This window comes from Zophobas morio, unplaced genomic scaffold (genome assembly GCF_036711695.1).
Source record: "Zophobas morio isolate AGI-343-1 ecotype UQ-CSIRO unplaced genomic scaffold, CSIRO_AGI_Zmor_V1 ptg000005l, whole genome shotgun sequence".
NCBI lineage: Eukaryota > Metazoa > Arthropoda > Insecta > Coleoptera > Tenebrionidae > Zophobas > Zophobas morio.
The window spans coordinates 16,259,805-16,278,424 of record NW_026972110.1 but is presented as its reverse complement, the minus strand read 5'-3'; the positions used below and the strand labels follow the sequence as shown (position 1 = coordinate 16,278,424).

At 33.4% G+C, this 18,620-nt stretch overlaps 1 protein-coding gene across 2 annotated transcripts in view; it reads right to left on the bottom strand.

Moving 5' to 3' along the window:
- The window catches only part of LOC135122865 (junctophilin-1), a 106,536-nt gene that overhangs the window by 23,659 nt on the left and 64,257 nt on the right, over window positions 1-18,620 (bottom strand). For both annotated transcript variants that reach the window (XM_064047337.1, XM_064047336.1), the window contains exons 3-5: window positions 4,479-4,768; window positions 4,248-4,424; window positions 725-2,179 (exon numbers count right to left, since the gene is read on the bottom strand). In XM_064047337.1, the coding sequence (XP_063903407.1) occupies window positions 725-2,179; window positions 4,248-4,424; window positions 4,479-4,768 (1,922 nt within the window). The remainder of the gene's footprint in view (window positions 1-724; window positions 2,180-4,247; window positions 4,425-4,478; window positions 4,769-18,620) is intronic.

The following is an 18,620-nucleotide window of genomic DNA, read 5'->3' as shown; positions in this document are numbered from 1 at the left end:
TTAAAGAACGGACCGAAACTTACCCCTAAGGGTATCTAATAGACCGAATTGGACAAGAAAATACCCCTAGACGAAATAGCGGTCGTTAATTGTATAAAAAACTCACACCCTAATGCCTTCTGAAAGTCGACCGTGCTCGAAGTGCGCTAGAAAACCTGAAAACTCACCCCCTAAAACATTTTGATGGCCGCGGTCAGACAGAAAACTCACCCCTAAAATATTCTGAAACCGTGTTGAATTGTGCCGTTTTCCCATACTAATTTCTCTTAAAAGCTGATCTAGAACCCCCAATATATAACTAATTCTCAAACTTTTATTGAGTAAATCTCATATGAAATATACATATATATAAAACTTAGAAACATTCAACACATTTAAAAATACAGGGTGTTATATTAAGAAAAAGAAATTCAACATTACGCAACAATAAGTGCAGGAGTTCTAATAAAAAATGCAACTTTTAAACGATTACAATAACATCACATGGTATTAAAGCGTATTTCCAACAGAAATGAGTATTCTTTCACCATCAAATCTTACCATATTGTATATTTAAAACATTAGTGCTACATTTCAAAAAAATCCTTGCTAAAAATGTTTGGAATTCAAATATAGCACCATTCTTAAAATACACCACCTGTAGAGATGTGACCGTTCCTACAGACAACTGATTAACAATATATGAAACCAGAAATCCGTGTTATTAACTAGAAAACCCACTGACCTTTACTGGTGCTTGCGGCGTGGGCGCTCCAGGAATGAATAGGCTCTCAGTTCGTTTCGGTTGGTTGGGAGAAGGAATGATGTCCTGGCCAAGTCCTCGCTTCCGAATAATAATTTCTTCAAACGGTGCCTGTCCAGGATTATTTCCAGCCAACTTGGCGGCGCTTCCACCCAGTTTAGCCGCACTTCCAGTTAGCACCGACCCGTTCTTCGCACTTGGATTCGTTGGTCCTGGTGTTGTTCCTCTGACAACCGAAGGTGCTCTTAATGATCTATCGGGTGTTTCGGAAGGACGGGACGACCTCTCCACGGAAGGTTGCCTAGAACCGACCGTGCTACTCATCCTACCTGTTGCTCTAGAGTACCTATCTACACTCGAATCTCTACTAGGAGGCCTCTTGTAGTGATCGAAGTGATCTATCGAAGACTGTTGACCTAAGTTGCCTAAGTACGGTCTGTCCCCAGAGACGCGCCTGGAGCCTCTCCTCAGAGCGCTGATCTGAGGAGGCACTTCTTCGGAAGGAATAGAATTTCTGGGTTTGGACTGATACTCGTTGACGACTTTGTTGTCTATCACGAAACCTATTTGTGGACCAAACTCGGTGGGATGGGGTACGGAAACGTTGTTCGCTTTACCGTACGCATCTGCCGGGTTGTTCGGTGGTAAATTGAAACCTACAGTTGGTTGCTGTGGCTGCTGTGCTGAGTAATTGTCCGGTTTGTTGCCATAAAAGCTCTGATTATGTGCTTTGTTCGGTATCTGGTTGCCGATTTGGTTTCCGATTTGATTCGAAACCGGTTTGTTAGTTTGGTTCGGGATTTGGTTGGGGATTTGGTTGGGTATTTGATTAGGTACTTGATTGGGGATTTGGTTGTGTATTTGGTTAGGAATCTGATTTGGTACTTGGTTTGGAATTTGATTGACGTGGGGGTTCTCTTTTTGGTTTATGCTAATATCAGTGTTAATTTGGTACTTCAACTGTCTTGCTTTCAGTCTTTCGAGACCGGGTTGCTTGAAATCTGGTGCGTATTGTTTAGCAACAGCCGTAGCTACGTCTGAGTCTTCTTTAGCTTGCGCAGCTGCAATGTCTGCTTGTTCAGCCTTACCTCTCGCTGCTGCCGTTCTCGATATCGCGATATCTGCTTTTTGTAACGCTATTTTCGATGCTCTTTGGGCGGCATTCACCGCAGCATCGATTCTTTCCCTAAATTTAGCTGATCTCATTAAAAACAGTTTCTTCTTTTGACTCGTAATTAAGACGTTGTTTTTGTATTTGCCTTCTTCCTTCTCGCCATTACTGAATGTCGTCACACCGTAGCCATATTTTTTATTTGCGTACCATTCTCCTTCGTATTTGAGACCGTCTGATCTCTCGCTAATGCCGAAGCCTGATCTTTTGTCGTTCTTCCACTCGCCCATGTAAGTTTCTGTAACTGAGGGATCCATTTGCTCGTCCTAAAAATACAATAGTTTACACTAGTGAATTAAACTGAATTCGGGCGGTTAGTTGGCTACGCGACTTCACATTTTTCTTCGTTTCCATTAATTTTAGAAAGTGTTGAAAGACATAGGCGTTTTTCACCAGTGGCTATTACTTAATCCATCAAGACGCTTCTTACAAAATTCTAAACACAACTCTAAACCTCAGCTTTGGCAGCGACTACTTTCAGCTGCATTTTTCCTGAATTCCTTATGTAATTAATAACGTCGAAAGTTAAGCACAAATAGATACCGGCGGCTAAACAACAAAAACAACTTGAAGTATTTGAAAAATGTTTCTTGCGTCAGCGTCGAAAATGAGTAAATCAATAATTGAGGATATCACGAAGAGAAGGTAAAAATATCTACTTTAAAAGAACGAAACACAATTCCAACAACAAGACTTTGATATGTACCGGGTACTTCAAATTTTATTTATAGAACAGAAAATGTGATAAAAACTAAGTTTAAGTACATGTTGAATTTTATTTATTGATAATAGCATGGACAAAAATAATTGAAATTATTATAATCCTCACTACATTACTCGTCCCCTCTTCCTTTCCCCTACATATACACGTACATACATATACAGGGTGAGTCACCAAGGGTGTGTTCCTGTCATTGTCTTATAATCAAAAACAGAAATAAAGTCAAAAATTAACGTTGTACAGTATACAGAGTGTTCTGTTCTTGAGGTGTACGGCACAATTTAGTTTTTATATATAACAGTATAATTAAACACTATATATTTTTTACATGTTCTAATTGGACCCTTTTAGGTCTTATAACCATAGTTTATTTTTGAAAATTACTGGGGTTATCTGTACACTCTGTATTACAATATTTACAAAGAGATAAAGAAAAGTAGGCTCGTCATCCTGGCGTCAATAAAATTGAGTCTTAATGTACACAGTGCTTATAAAAAATCTAAAATATTACAATTTTCATACATCGATGTTTCAATTTTATTATCTAATCTATTTTTTAGATGAAATACCCTGTACATAAATACACATAATGCTTTAGTTTTTATTTTACTGTTATTTTACACTATAATCTCGAATTATGCTTTCTTCATGTCACATGTGATGAAAAAATATTATGGGGGAAACAATTCCATATATATTTTATGTTAAGAAAAGTATTTCTTAATATTAATCATAGCGGTTGTATCATATCTCCTTTTTCAAGCAATATCCTGCTTCTTAGTCAAGATGTCGGTATGCGACAAAGCCAATGTTATTGCCAAATTGCTAAGTTCCCAGAAATAGAATCAAAAGTTTGTTGGCGTCCTATGCTTAAAACCCTCACTTTTTAATGTCAGTTGGAATTATATATTATGTTTATAACACATGAAAATTTGAAAATTTTAGAATAACAGAAACATCAATATGACAAAGGAAGTGTTTTACAATTGAATATTAATTTACGGTATGTTTATGTAGTACGCGATAATAGATCTTACAGTCATATAAACATAGGTTTGACATGTTGATTAAAAAATCAGTCAAATGTTTGGAGCACAATTATGATCTAAAGATGCCAAATTGAGTCGTAAAATATCTATTAAAAAAAAACTATTTTGTCTAAAAATAAAAGTTGGGGTGACAATTGGGGTTACTATGACTATCACACCTTTGACGCATAATTTAACAAGAGATGCCATTAAATTTGGTTTTCACTACACACATTGAAATCACATGTCTGTAAAAAAATCTAGGGCACTTGCTATATAACATATGTTATTTATAAACTGGCATTTATAAACTTTCGTTGTCTGTTCGTTCTCAGTATTATATAATTTAAATAGTTTACTTTAAATTGTTATAGACTTAAGTTCAATTTTGGCACTATACACTACAATTACACAATCACTTCGTTTCTAAACATCTTTTATCTTTCTGTTTCCCTATTCAAGATAAAAAATATTCAAGAAAAGTCATGCAGGTGAGGCACAAACGACACCGTAATCAAATAAAAAATGTGAAATCGTGTTTCCATTCAAACTCATTCCTTATTCATTCCCCAGCAATCTGTTTACCTCTACTACAAAACTCGCATTGGAATCGGACGGTATAGAAGCGTTCGTCATGCCTGATTGTGCGGAATCAGTGCTGACCCAAGAGGCTGATGATCCTGTAGATCTGATGCTCCCAGATCCTCCACCACCTCTTTTTTCTAAATCGCCAGTACTTCGTTGCTTTTTCAACTTCAGCCCCTGCAGCCATTCGATTTATAGCCGGGAGAAACGAATAGCAGAATCGAAACTCACCATCAGCAATCCCTTTTTGATATTCCCGGAACCGAGAGATCGCCTCCTGGCCGTGGGTTCAGCCGAGTTCATCTTGAGGACGAAGCCTCCTCTGGAATCGTCCACCCGTCTCTCTCGTTTCTCCGCCGCCTCTGGGTTTGCCCCCGTATTGCCTTCATTACTGCGGAGAGACGTCAACGACGCTCTTAATGTCTTGTTAGCTCTGTATTTGGACGCTTTGCCAAACGGCGCACTATTTCTCACACCATAGCCATGCCTCATACCCCTCAGCCATTGTCCTTGGTAAGTGCCTGGAAACAACAAAGGGTGCTTTTAGCTTTCACAGTCTTGGTAAAGTGCCGTTAACTACTTTTACACTATACCGAGAAAATGGTACAAAATGAGCGAATGTAAAAGGCGGGGAATGGGTTGTTCCGAAAGAAGGTGTCTGGTTGCACTACCAGCAAAAATGTAACTGATAATATGACAATGAAAATTCTAAAAGTTGTTCCTTTTTACTGATTTCTACCTTGATTTTGACTTTCTCGACTATGACGTTTCTAGAATAGGCTAACATTTTTAGTAAACACAGTTCCAGTTAGGTTATTTCCAATAAAAATTTGAAAAATTGAATGTGGACGAGGTCTTTGTAAAGAGAAAAATTCCTTTTATGTTAACGCACAGAAGGATAACAAAAAACGAAGAATTATGTATTTGTAAAGGGATTATCCTCTCATATCATGTTTCAAATCCTGCTGTGCCAAAATTGTCCTGTTTCTTGAATATAAAACTGGCAAATCGATGCGTCAAATCGTTCTACTGCGAAGGTTTTCAAGTGATTATCAAATAAATTTAATAACTTATCCATCAAACACCCAAGTTTTGTAATTAAAAATTTTAAAAAGTTTCTTAATCACATCGGAGCACTGGGTTTGAAAGACGATGAGTTATTAACTTGCTAATAAGTTTTTTCTTAATATCTCACTTCTACAGACCTTAATTTAACTTGAAGATATGTTGATTTAAAACATCTTGAAACGACAAATAGTCATGGAATAAATTGAGTTCACACGTGTTTGCTTTACATACAACATTTATTTTTCAGTTCAAGAGACAATTTTCTCGATTATCCAAAACAGTAGGAATATGCAACTACGTTCTATAGATGGCCACTTTATGGGTCGTTTTTAAAATATTTTGCCATTTTTAACACAATTGACGTAATATGCAAACATTTATAAACGTTCAAAAATGAAATTTCCCTGGTCAAAAGAAAATAATAAAATATTTTTAAATGTAGTTGTCAACATATACATATTTTTATTAATTTCTTCCAAGGTTTATAACCGTAGTTCATTTTTGAAATTCCGATGTAATATATTGCCCCGACATTCTTTTTTTTTGAAATCGTAATAACGTTCTTTTTAAACACTGTGTTGCAATTTTTTATGGAGAGATAAACAGAGATACCGGCTTTTTTATATTGGGTGATTTTTAAAATTTTTGGTCTAGTAGGCCATGACGCTTACGTCAGCCGTTTCAACTGTACTACTCACGTACCCGTCATGGCCAACTAGAGCAGAAAATTTAAAAATGACGCGGTAGTATTCATTTAAAAAATATATTAATATACAGAGTGTTTAAAGTTTAGAATTTACAATTTTCCAATGTCCATATATCAGTTTTTTCAAATAGAACACCCTGTATTTTTATCACTGTATCTTACTCCCTAATTTTTGTTCTATTTCTTTCAATATATCGGTACGTCTCTTAAAAAAGTTAAAAATCTGGATAACTATCAACTTTAAATATAGAAAAGATTTAAGTAACAAAAAAGAAAGAGACCAAAAACATCAGAGTAAAGTGCAGTAATAAAATACAGGCTGTTATATCTGAAAAAGTTCAAATAATGATGTTTAAAAATTGTTAAAATTTTATTTTAATTTAAACACTGTGTACATTAAAGCTCAGTTTTGTTTATAGTACACTTTATTTATCTTTCCACAAAATATTCTAACCACTATTTTAAAAATAACCCCATTAGGAAGAATTTCCTTCACCCCTGAAGTACAATAAAACATTTTTTAGAAAAATTACTAAATTTGATTATGGAAATCTTATTTATTGTTTATGAGAACCTCTATAAGTTAAAATAAAAATATGTATGTAATGTTAAAGTAAACGTAAAGAAGCGTGCGACGCATATGTTTTAAATGACTTGTTCTTTACAAAATTTTGTGTATCAATTTGGATAGGTCCAGTGTAATACTAATAATAACAGTATTGCATTTCCAAATTTTCGGGAAAATGGAGTGAGCGGTTCCAGATTGAATCAATAAAATAACTCATTCCCTATTTTTTTTTTTTAATCACCTTGTATACAAAAATCTAAAAATTATACATGCAATGATAAATCACAGGCATAAAGTTATCATATTCTGCACATTTTCAATAGAATTTTTCGGCAAAATTATGAGATGACGCCATCAATTTTTTAAAGGGGATAAACAGATTCTTTTTGATTAATGATTACAAATTTATTGATAAATTTCGAATCATTCGGTTTTGCAGTTTCTGATTTGATTTATTCATTTTTTTTTGAGTCACCCTGTATAACCAATTCTAACAAATATGAATGGAATGATAAATCAGCCAAAGTATCGACTCATCACATTTTGCACATTTTAAGCAGGATTTATTTGGCAATACTTTGAGATGACGTCATCAGTTTTTAGGGGAGTTGTAAAACGATAAATTTTAATTAACGATTTACCATGTTTCCGATAACCTTAAAAAGGTTGTAAAGTTTCAGCAAAATTAAACTGTAAAGTGTTGCTACACAATTTATTTTTTTACAAAAATCTGGATGCCTGGGTAAAACTCAACACCGATTCATAAACTACAAGTGGAGGAGTATTTATTCTATAAAATTTAAATAGCATTTACCATTCTAAATTTTGAAGATGACGTCATGACATTGGTAGTGGGGATGATCAGACAAATTTTGGTCAGCGTTTTAGAATCTATATGATATTCCTAACATACATACGAAATTTGTAAAAATTTTAAGGACCTTGGAATAACGTGGAAACGTCCTAGCCGAATTTCAAAAATAAATTATGGTTATAAAGTAAAAGACGGTATATAAGAATACAAGAAGATATATAAAAATATACTCCCGTTGAAAAAATTTTGTTTTGTGTTAAGCCTTAAAAGCAGAACATTCTGTATATTGAAAGAATTTTGGTACATGGTCTTCAAAAAATTTACTACTTATGATCAAGAATATTTGGCCAAATACCGTGATTTAATAATTTAAGAAACATCGTTAGAGGCTCACACTAGAGATGTAATCAACAGATTTGTTCGAACTGGCAGTGTCAACAAAGGAAAATCTCCTGGAAGATTTTCTGTATCTGAGGAAGTTGTTGGTGATTTGAGACGACTTGAGCAGAATCCCCAAACATGTTTGACAAGATTTTCTCAGCAGTCAGGAGTTCCTGTTGCAACATGAAATTAACCAATGGGTATTGACGAAAAGATTACAGAACATTTTTGAAATAAAAAGTAGAGTGAACATGTGCCTAAACAAAATGGTGAAGATTTTCGACATTTACTGTGATGTTTAACCGCAATAAATTTGTTTCTTTTTATTGTAATGAATTCGTTTTATTTTTTAACAAGACATGAAGCATTTAGGCAACCAGTTATACAGATGCGTGTGGTATTTGTCGTGCGTGCTTGGTCATTTAGTAACGTCTAAAACTGGGAGGCGGCACGTTTTCATGACTAATAAACATTTATGAACCCCTATAGTAATGAAATTTTATAAATTTAAATTAATGTCACTAACTTTTTCGTTATCCATGAGGTTCCTGGAACCAAGGAGCTTTAACAACTAAGATTTCTTGACCTGTTAAACGACGCATATTACCAATTTAACAAATAATCAACAACTAAATCGCTTCATACAAATTAGTGGAAACGTAAAAATTTTGCTGAATGATTATTACCAGCGCAAAACGAAAACAGCAAAATTCGGCGTCAGCAAAAACCGCCGGAAGCGTTAATTAAAACGATTGTGGTTTCAGTGTTTGTCATAGCGTCAATCATTCATTTCATTTTTAGTTACAAAAACATAAACCTTACCGTGTCCGTAATGAAATAAATGAAGTTATTGCTGAGCAAATATTGATTTTGGACTTTCATTTGCTGACCCGCACAACCGTAAATCCATTAAATAAATTTCATATTTTCGTAAAATTGAAGCGACTTATGTAAAGCTGATCTTTCAGCTTTAAACAACGACGCAAAAGTTCGATTTCGTGATATGATTAATATAATTTCTGAAACTAGCAAGCGCTCAGGAAAATTAAACTGGATCCTAGATTAGTTAATACGATTATTGGAACATCAAGTTCCACATAAATGTTACGAGCGTGTCACAAAATTATTTTAACTTCGTTAGGAGACGAAGTAACTGCATTGTTTCAAGGATAAAATTTCAATTTCAGTTTCAATGTGGTGCACGCGATTCGAAATGCTGCATTTTTGTAAATTATAGTCCATTTTTATCCAAAATTGTTTACACTGCATGTCATGTAAAACTGAATTTGTAACCGCTGCACTGGTTTGATGATAATAAAATTCTCACCAAGTCACTAAAATGCCTATATCTTTACCACATACTTCAGCATTTGATGACCTCGTGTTTCTAAAATCGATGTAATAATGTATTCTAAAAGCGCTAAAGCCAGAAAGCATATTTCAAGAATACGAACACCTCATGAAATTTTCCATTTGTAAAAGGTAATAAAAAAAGTGACCGATGTCTCTGTGAAACATTTCTGCATTTCACGAACGCACTGCATTTCTGGAGCTAAATTCTCCAGTAGCTGCCAACAGCAAAAAGAAGAAAACCGAACCAATCTGACTGTATTGAAGTCATAAATCTAAGAAACTAAACCTCTGTGACTGTTGCTACTTAGTAACAAGGAAATATGAGGACTTGTATTGCTCTAATTTATAGGTAAGTATATATGTGTACACCAAAGCCCCTAACCTTGTGTACCCCATTACCTTGTGACTTCAATAGCGAGACACACTGAATGTAAGTTATTATTGCAAACAAACGACCTGTTGTTCTTTCCTTTGTGAACCTTACATTTATCGTGTAGCACAACTGTGACATAAATCGATTTATTTCCAAGAATAATTCCTAACAATCCTTATTTTTCCATCATACAACTATCGAGCTTCCATTTTATTACACTGAAAAGCGACAAACAACAAAATTAAACGTTTTACCTTTAATTTTTAAATAGCGTCCTGTCGGTATTTCTGTAAAAGTAGCTGAAACGTCTACCCTATGAGTCAGTCCTTGATTATTATCATCAGTAAAAATTATATCGGCAATTTTTTGTAGTAATCCTGTCATTATATGGTAGGACAGATTCCAGTATACAAGTCCATGATCACTTGATCACATTTATAGTGTGAAGTAACGAAAAACAAATCTAACTCACATACATAAAATGCAATCTGTCAGTATCCTTTTTTGCGTTAGACCTCGAAAATAGCGAGTGAATGTTCCAGACAGCTTATTTTCAACTTGTTTTCAAAGCATTATGGGTTGTGCAATCTCCTTGTTTACTACCACCCCCACTGGACAAATTTAAGTTGTATACTGCTAAGTAAGACATTCGTTTTTTCTCAGATTTATTTGCAATTTAAATAACACACCATAAGAAAATAGTGCGATTGAGCTTTTAGGTCAATGATAAATTTATTTGCAATTGAAGTGATACACCAAAAACAGTGAGTTGAAATGTTGAAAAATGTTATTATAAAATTCACAAAATACAAAAGCCCATTGACACCACTTAATTTAAAACTAAATTTATGAGCACTTCAATTTGTATTACGGAAAGGAAAAATTGCCACCATTTTTTTTTTTTTTTTGTTTCCATGGAGTAAATCGCACTTGCTCTAATTTTAGTTACCGATTTATTGTCGCATCAAATGATCCCAAAATAAACTTTCCATTGTATCAAATAAATAAAACAACGATATAATCTACATAGCTCGACCAATTAAATTGAAATTATATCGAATAAATTGTGTCAACTGTCACTGTTTTTTTAAATTTATGGTCATTTTCTCCCTCCAAATAATTTTTAGTATGTGTTCAGGTCATTTTTCATATTAGTCCTTAATAATTTATTTTGTGTGTTACAGACATTTTTTACGATGTGTTTCAAACTCATTTATTACCATGTTTTAGTATCAGATGTATTACTTGCACATTATTTTCGGTTCTACTTGCATTTTTAATTCTTAGCTGGTAGTTAAGAGAAGTAACAAACAATTTTGACGAATTTCTAACTTTGTGTTTCCTTGGCGGTCAGTAGAATATGAAAAAGAGTTTGTATGTCATGTTTCCATTCCTTTGTTTATTTAATATTTTGAACAAGTAATCTGGCAACTACAGCACTGATTATTTTAAAAATTTGAATTTATTTTAAGAAAATTATAACGATGGTAAGACATTGTCTCTTCTTAAGTTCATTAAATCACAGTTGAAGATTATCCCAAAAGATTCATATTTTTGAGCTAAATTTTAAAATTCTTACGAGTATTATACTGTTTATTCATTATTTACAGAACTGTTATTTTAGAAAATTTAGATACCACTTACTATGAAAATATTTGAGTTAACGTCAACAAACTATTGGTAGGGTTGATTGAACAAATTTTGGTTAGCGTTTTACTGTCTACACGATTTTCACAACATATGTCTAAAATTTTGCAACAATCGGTCCGGTAGTTTGGAAGATTCTAATATCTCACTAATAAAAATCGATACAGACAGACAGACATCCTGAGATGCAGTATTACCAACAACAAACAGTCTTATTTTTTAAGTCATTCACAACCCTATGGTTTTTATTTTATTGATTGTCTCAAAAATGACTCTTATAATTTCCTTGAAATTTCAGCGTTACATTGTAACGTAGTGTCATTTCCTGAGATTCTTGAGATTCAGACTCCTAATATCCTATAAATCTTCAGATTTTATAAGTACTATGAATTCCTATGATCTTAGCCATTTTTAATATATTGAGATCCAAGAGATTTCAGAATTTCCACATATAGCTGAATTTATTGAGATTCTAAAGTTTATGAAGACCCTTGAGATGTACATAAATCTTGGAAATGTTATAAATCCGAAGGATCACATCTTGACGACTTTGTAGGTCCTAAAAATTCTGAAGACGTTGAAAACCCTGAAATCTCTGAAAATTCTATTGTATATCTTGAAGATTCTGAATTTTTTAATGATCCTGAGGAAACTCAAAAATTAGAAGATCCTGAACACTCTAGAGAATTATCAAGTTCTTCACATCCTAAAATACCTGAAGATGCTTGACATAGACAGAAATTTTTAAAATACTAAAGGATTTAAAGATTTTGAAGGATCTTAGCAATCTAGAGATTCTAGATATTTCAGAATAGTTAAATATTTAAAGATCTACAAGATTTTCAATTTACCAGAGATCATGCAAATTCTAAAAGCTCGAAATTGTACAAATTTTTGGGATTTCTGGGATTTTTAGTTTTCATAACTACTAATTTTCCTACAAGTTCTAATCATATCAGAAACCTTACAGAGAGGTTCTAACTTTTGAAATTACTGACGATATTGCAGATCCTGAAAATTCCGAAATTTCTGAAGATCCTATAGCTTTCAATAATTCTAAAAAACAATTCCTGAGATGTAGACAGCAGTTTGAAGAATTTTTAAAAAGAATTTGAATATCCTTGATATAAATGTATGCCTAGAAGTGCTAAACAGCCTAGATACCTAAGGAATCAACATAATCTAGAGGTTCGAGAGATTTGAATGAAGCTAGAGAATTCAGGGTTTATAAAATTTCCAGGGATATCAGAATTTGTATGATTTCAGAGGTGTTCAACATTTCAAAAGTCAAATACCTTCCGGACCCCAAATTTTCCCAAGAAGTTTTAAAAATTGTAATACATCGACCACACAGACATTTCAAACATCCTTATCATTTTGAAGATACCAAAATATATCGAAGTTCCTAACGATCCTGTAAAAATCTGAAAATCCTGACGCTTTCGAAAATTCCAATGATTGTTATTCTAGAATGTTTGAAGGTCTTTGAAACACACTTAGAAATGCTGATGACACTATAGATTCTAGAAATCACGGTAATGTAGAGGTTATAGGGATTCTAAAGAACATATGTAATATTGTGTTTCAAAGGCGAGGGAATTTTTGTGAGATAATTTATCGCATTGACAAGAAAATCGTTGACTATAGACTTTATTTTAGCAGGTACTAGCCCAGTCCACCCACCCTCTCTTTTCTTATAGGGTATGTCATTTGCCAAAATCAGTTTTATCTTAGACAGTATCTCATTTACCAAAGTCAGTCTCATCTTAGCAGGGAGTAGCCCCGCCCACCCACCCTCTCGATTCTTAGAGGGTAACTCATTTGTCAAAATCGGTCCTATTTTAGCAGCTACTAGCCCCGCCCACCCACCCTCTCTTTTCTTAGAGGGTACGTCATAGCAAAATCAGTTTTGTCTTAGCAACTAGTGAAAACTAACTTTTACAAAAAATGCTTACTTATATGCATATTGGTTTTGTTTTATTAAATGTTTTTTTTTGGTTTATTTATTACTGAAAAATAACAGCTTGTTTTATTAATACTAATGCACAACGATTAATGACTACTGATCGTTATGGTTATTGTCCTAAAAAAAATAAAAGGTGGATTTCAGTGGCCATCGTTACTAAGAAATCAGAAAGGAATCCGAAGATATTCACACATTAGGTACGTGCAGTGTTGGCAATTTTACATTTATAAAATTACGTTTTATCGGAATTTACATCATAAAATTTTTTTTTGTTATTTTTTTTGGAACTCCCGAAACCCCAGTACATAACGTACTGAGGTGAACACTTAATCCGCCGTTTTCCAGACACCCGGTATAACCGAAAATAAATACAGAGTGATCAAAAAATGGCGCACTAAATCTATAACACATTGTTATAAGCTGTTGAGCAAAAAAACAATTAAAATATCCTGAGCCTAAATGAAGAAGACAAAATATTAGGGACATGAAATCGACCGAAAACTTTCATTGTCCAAAATAATTTTGGAAATATCATATCTTTTATTCTTTAATTCGTAATTTTATAATATGACAAAAAACTTAAAAATTGTTCACAATAAATCTGAGAACAGTGGCCCATTTTTCACATAATTTAATCTATCTAAATCGATAGTTTGTTGATGTAAGTCTTTTTTTTAACTTAAACTTACGAACGTAATAATGTTTATTACTCTGAAGACAACTAGTACCCTATAGTCAATAAAATCCTCTAGTAGGCCGTGAAATTTATTTTTAAAATAATAATGTTGGCAACACTAACGCACTCTTGTTCGATTTGACGCATACGTACAAATAACTGTCAAATAACTGCATTGCCAACATCATTATTTTAAAAATAAATTTCATAACCTACTTGAGTACTTTTTTCGATCATATGATAGAAACTAATAGAGGACGTAATGGATCGAAAACACACAAATATGTCTCAGAAAGAAAAGGGTATGACAGGTTAAAATGTATAGAGGGTTGGATCTGCCCTAGGGAGACTACGCAGCGATTTTTAAAGAAACGATTGTACTCGAGAAGCTAAGAATTCAAGAGGCAATTATGAATTGCTGTCATGTGTGTTAAACTTTTATCGATTAATATAATGTACATTTTTAGAACACCTCAACGTGGAATTTAGTCTGTGAAATTATAATGTTTACGTTTTTTCTGACAGGAATATTTTAGTGGCACGGTATTTATTAAGTTATGATTTTGAGGTTAGACTATTTACCGCTGTTTATGAAATTAATTCAGTAAGGTACAAATAGATTTTTTTAATAACAGCACTCTAAACAAGTTGCAGAATTTTATTTAAAAATAAATACGCAGAATGTCGCCTCTTAATAACTAAAACTGTTCTTATCTTAGAGAAAATTTAAATTTTTTCGTTTTACATTTGAATATTTTTACTTTGCAGCGAAATATACATAAATGAATAATTTAAAGTAATTTTTTATCGTTTCTGAAAAAAACTGCGACATCAACTGTTCAGCAAATTTCATTTTTGTCAACGACGTATGTCGCAATCTACAACTACTGTAAGTATAGAGCAATGCCAACTGAAAACGTAAAACTTATTGAAGATCCGATACGAATTCCTTTATAATTTGATATATTTAATAAATACGGAATAAATGTTGTTAGTAGAAAACGTAGTACCAACCTCGACCCCTACCCATCCCCACATACCAATAATGCGGCATACCAACCTATTAATGAATGAATTGACGTAATTTCGCATATGTATCTGTGCACTGTGCTTATATTTAACCACAGTGAACCAACAGGAGAGCCGACATCGGTCTATGGTTGAACTCAGCTTATGCGGTTTATTTGTGGAAGTTTGGACGATTTTTAAATTTTGGAGCAACACGTTTTGTACCCGGCAATGCGAAAATTATAATTAGATGGGCACAAAATATTGCGAGTCGCCGAATATGTACAAGTTTAAACTCTTATCGTCATCACTGACTAATCAACGCAAAACCCTCTCGCAATTACGAACAGTGCGGGTTAAAATTAACTTGGCTCTAATCGCTGCATTGTTACTATTTCATCCAAAAAGCAACAGATTATGTGGGTGCATGGAATACTGGGCAAAGTTAGAGAATAAACAGATTTGTTTCAGAACCCTAATTAGACACAACATATTGTTTAATCTGTTTAGTAACAGTAAGCTTTACTGGGAATACAAATTTCGCGTCGGCGTATTTTTGTGTGAGAACAAATTGGCTTTGCAAATGAAATTATTATTGAGTAGCGATGGTTTATAGGATTAAAGTGGTCAATAAAGGAACGTAAATAGAACAACAAAATGACTTTTTTCACTCTCGGTGCGTTCGGCTTTATTTTTCGTGCATCTAATAAGCTGAATTTCGTAAACGTTTGTGTTTGCAGTTTACTAAAGTAAACGGATAAAAATAAAACCGCTCATTTGTAAGAGTCTAGACAAACGTAGTATTATGTACATACTTATTATGCCCTGTTATTGTTAAGGTAATACATTAATTATCCGTAACCTTCTGTAAAGTAAAAAGAAACTCAACACCTGTTGTGTAAACGTGGCTCATTTACTCCAATATGTACAAAAAAACAAAATTAAGAGGCCTTCCTTCCAAATAAATTAAACGCTTAAACAAAGAATATTTTATAACCAACAAACACTTTGTTTATTAATTAAACATCGCAACTCCCCTGAAATTTACTCAGGCATTAGATAATGAACAAATGTACTCTACAGAATTTTTCATAGAAGTGCGTATGTAGAATCGATATCTGTTCGACCCTTATGACCCTCCATTGTCCCCTAGTACATAATAAATGAAATGCCAATTAACATGAAATACCATCAGCAATCTTCCAAATAAGGGCGAAATGCCAACACTACCCAAATTCAGAGTAATTAAGAAATTCATTTTAGCGAATCCATTCCACACATGCATATTTTAAAATCACGTGCAAAATTAAAATGCGGTAAAAGGTACCCCAGAGACACTATATCTAACTTCATGAAAAAAATAATTTAAACGTTGTGGGATTCAAGCCCAAATATGTTTATTTTTGGTGCTGTGTTGACGGGAATTAAATTTAACTTTAATGGAAAATTGTTAATTATTTAGAGATTTGTGTTTTTATTGAAAATGTTTGAGTTGTCCATTTCGTAAAAATCGTTCTGAATTAGTGAGACTCTTAATTTTATTACAGTGTTAAAATAGGGTTTATATTTTATTACTGTATGCGTTCTTTCGAGTTGTGTCAACATAAAAAGAAAATAATGACTTATTTTTGCATTCTCCAGTGATTTTTATACATCTAATATATTTTCACACGATAAGTTTACAAATCGATACCTCTTCATAAAACAGCTGCACTTATTAATTTGCTTACTACGAGATTTCACTTATTAAATTGTCATGTTAAACTTGACAATATTAGTAGTACAACAGGCTCATTTTCATAGTTAGTGGGTCCCTGATGAACTATTGCGCGTTTAACGCACGCTAAAAAAGCAAATACCATTTAATTTTAATATGATCATGCACACGGACTCTGACTGAATATAGGGCAAACTTTGTGCGAGTTTAAATTCTGGATAATTCTCGCACAAACTTGTGAAACGTTCCAATTATTTTTCACCTAGCACTGAGTTTTTTTGTTTTAAATTGGTCTAGGGTTATTTAGACAGAACTTGTTCAGTTTCTTGAAACATAAATAAATTACTCCTATAAAATTTATTTTTCTTAGTATAAGCACTATTAGTTAAAATCAAAATAGGGGTAGATTATCAAACTAGACATAGGCTTCAAACGAGATTTTCTTAACAAATGTTTATGATGACATTGTCAACATTTTAGAAGGAACAAAAATATCAATTTGAATAGATACAGATATTAATAATAATAATATAACTGCATTTCTAAAATGTCATGAATATCAGGTAAACTGCTTCTGATGCCATAAATAAAATAATTTACTTCATTGCTTAATTTTTTTGAGACTGAAATTTATTTTCAAATTTTTGGAATAAATAGAACTGTACATTTGTTCTAGTAACAGTTGGGCCAATTGCTAATAAAAGACATATCGTTGGTTAGTACTTGATGACTTGAACTAGATACTTTTGAATAGTTTTCTCATTAGCAATAGATTTGTTGTAAATATTATAAAGAGCAACGACCCCAAAATAGATCCCTGGGCAACTTCACTGCTGACCTGGACCGAAGGGGTAAATGGGTTACCAACTATTACTCCGAATGATGAATCTTTGAGAAATTTACCTAAGCAATAGAGATTTACTTTTGTACCATGATGATCTAATTTTAGAAACAAACGATGTTTCGAAACTCTTACAATAAACCCGTTTTGCTGTGGAAGCATAATTTGATGTTTTAAAAGAAATCATAAATAACCTTGACCACCACCGGACAATAGCTCTTAGACTTCTATTTCTATTTATCCCCTTTTTTGTAAATTGACCATACAGTTGCACTCTTCCAACAGAGGGTTTACCAGAGTTAAACAAATTAATTTAAAAAAAAAGTCTGAAAGGTTTAGCCAAAGAACTGGCACAGTTTTTAATAATTTTGCAAAAATGACGTTATCAGGGAAGTGTGATGAGTAGAGAGCGGATTTCTGTCGGGCTAGACAAGGCCAAACTCGGTACGGCTCGTACGGGATGGGAATTTATTGCAGTTACCGGCTGCACTTCGTTTATTTGAGATTAGAATAACGCTGCTTCGTTGCACTCTGCTGTTAATATCAGTTCTCATTTACTTAGCCGTTTGATTAATAAATCGTTATTTGTATTTATGGAATCAAGTGACAATTAAATTCGGTGATTACCTATCACCCGCTACTGAGTCCCGGCGATGCAGCGCGTCCCCACCTATATCGTGACGTAGCCCGACAGAAATCCGCTGTCTAGTGATGAGCAAGTGTGTCATGACATGAAATAGTATCTACTTTAAGGTCGCCAATAGGTGATTCTTTTGTAAAAACTTTAGAAAAGATGTTAGCGAAAACATTCACTACTTCCTGACAACTTCTGATTAAAGTACCACCACCAATTTTTAAATGAGTTTTTACGGGATCTGTTTTTTTCGCAACAATCGGTAAAGTAATCTTCCAAAAAACACTGATTTTGATACTGTTCGCTGATATTACAATTCACTAAAAAATTCAAATTACATTCATAAATTAATATTAAAACAAAACTTGAACTAGTTATTTAAGTTCTGAAATTACATTGCCAACTTTTACTCCTCAGGGTAAGCCAAGGAGGTATTGTAATCGAGTCTATCGGGCTACTTTTATGTTTTCTCGACGTTTCATGGCCCCTAGAGTACGTCTGATTATATGTCTGTCTGTGTCTGTCTGCCGTCTGTCCGAATTTTTATGAGGCAAGTAATCTCTCAAACTACTGACCGATTGTTGTCACATTTTATATATTTTTTAGGAATATCTTGCAGAT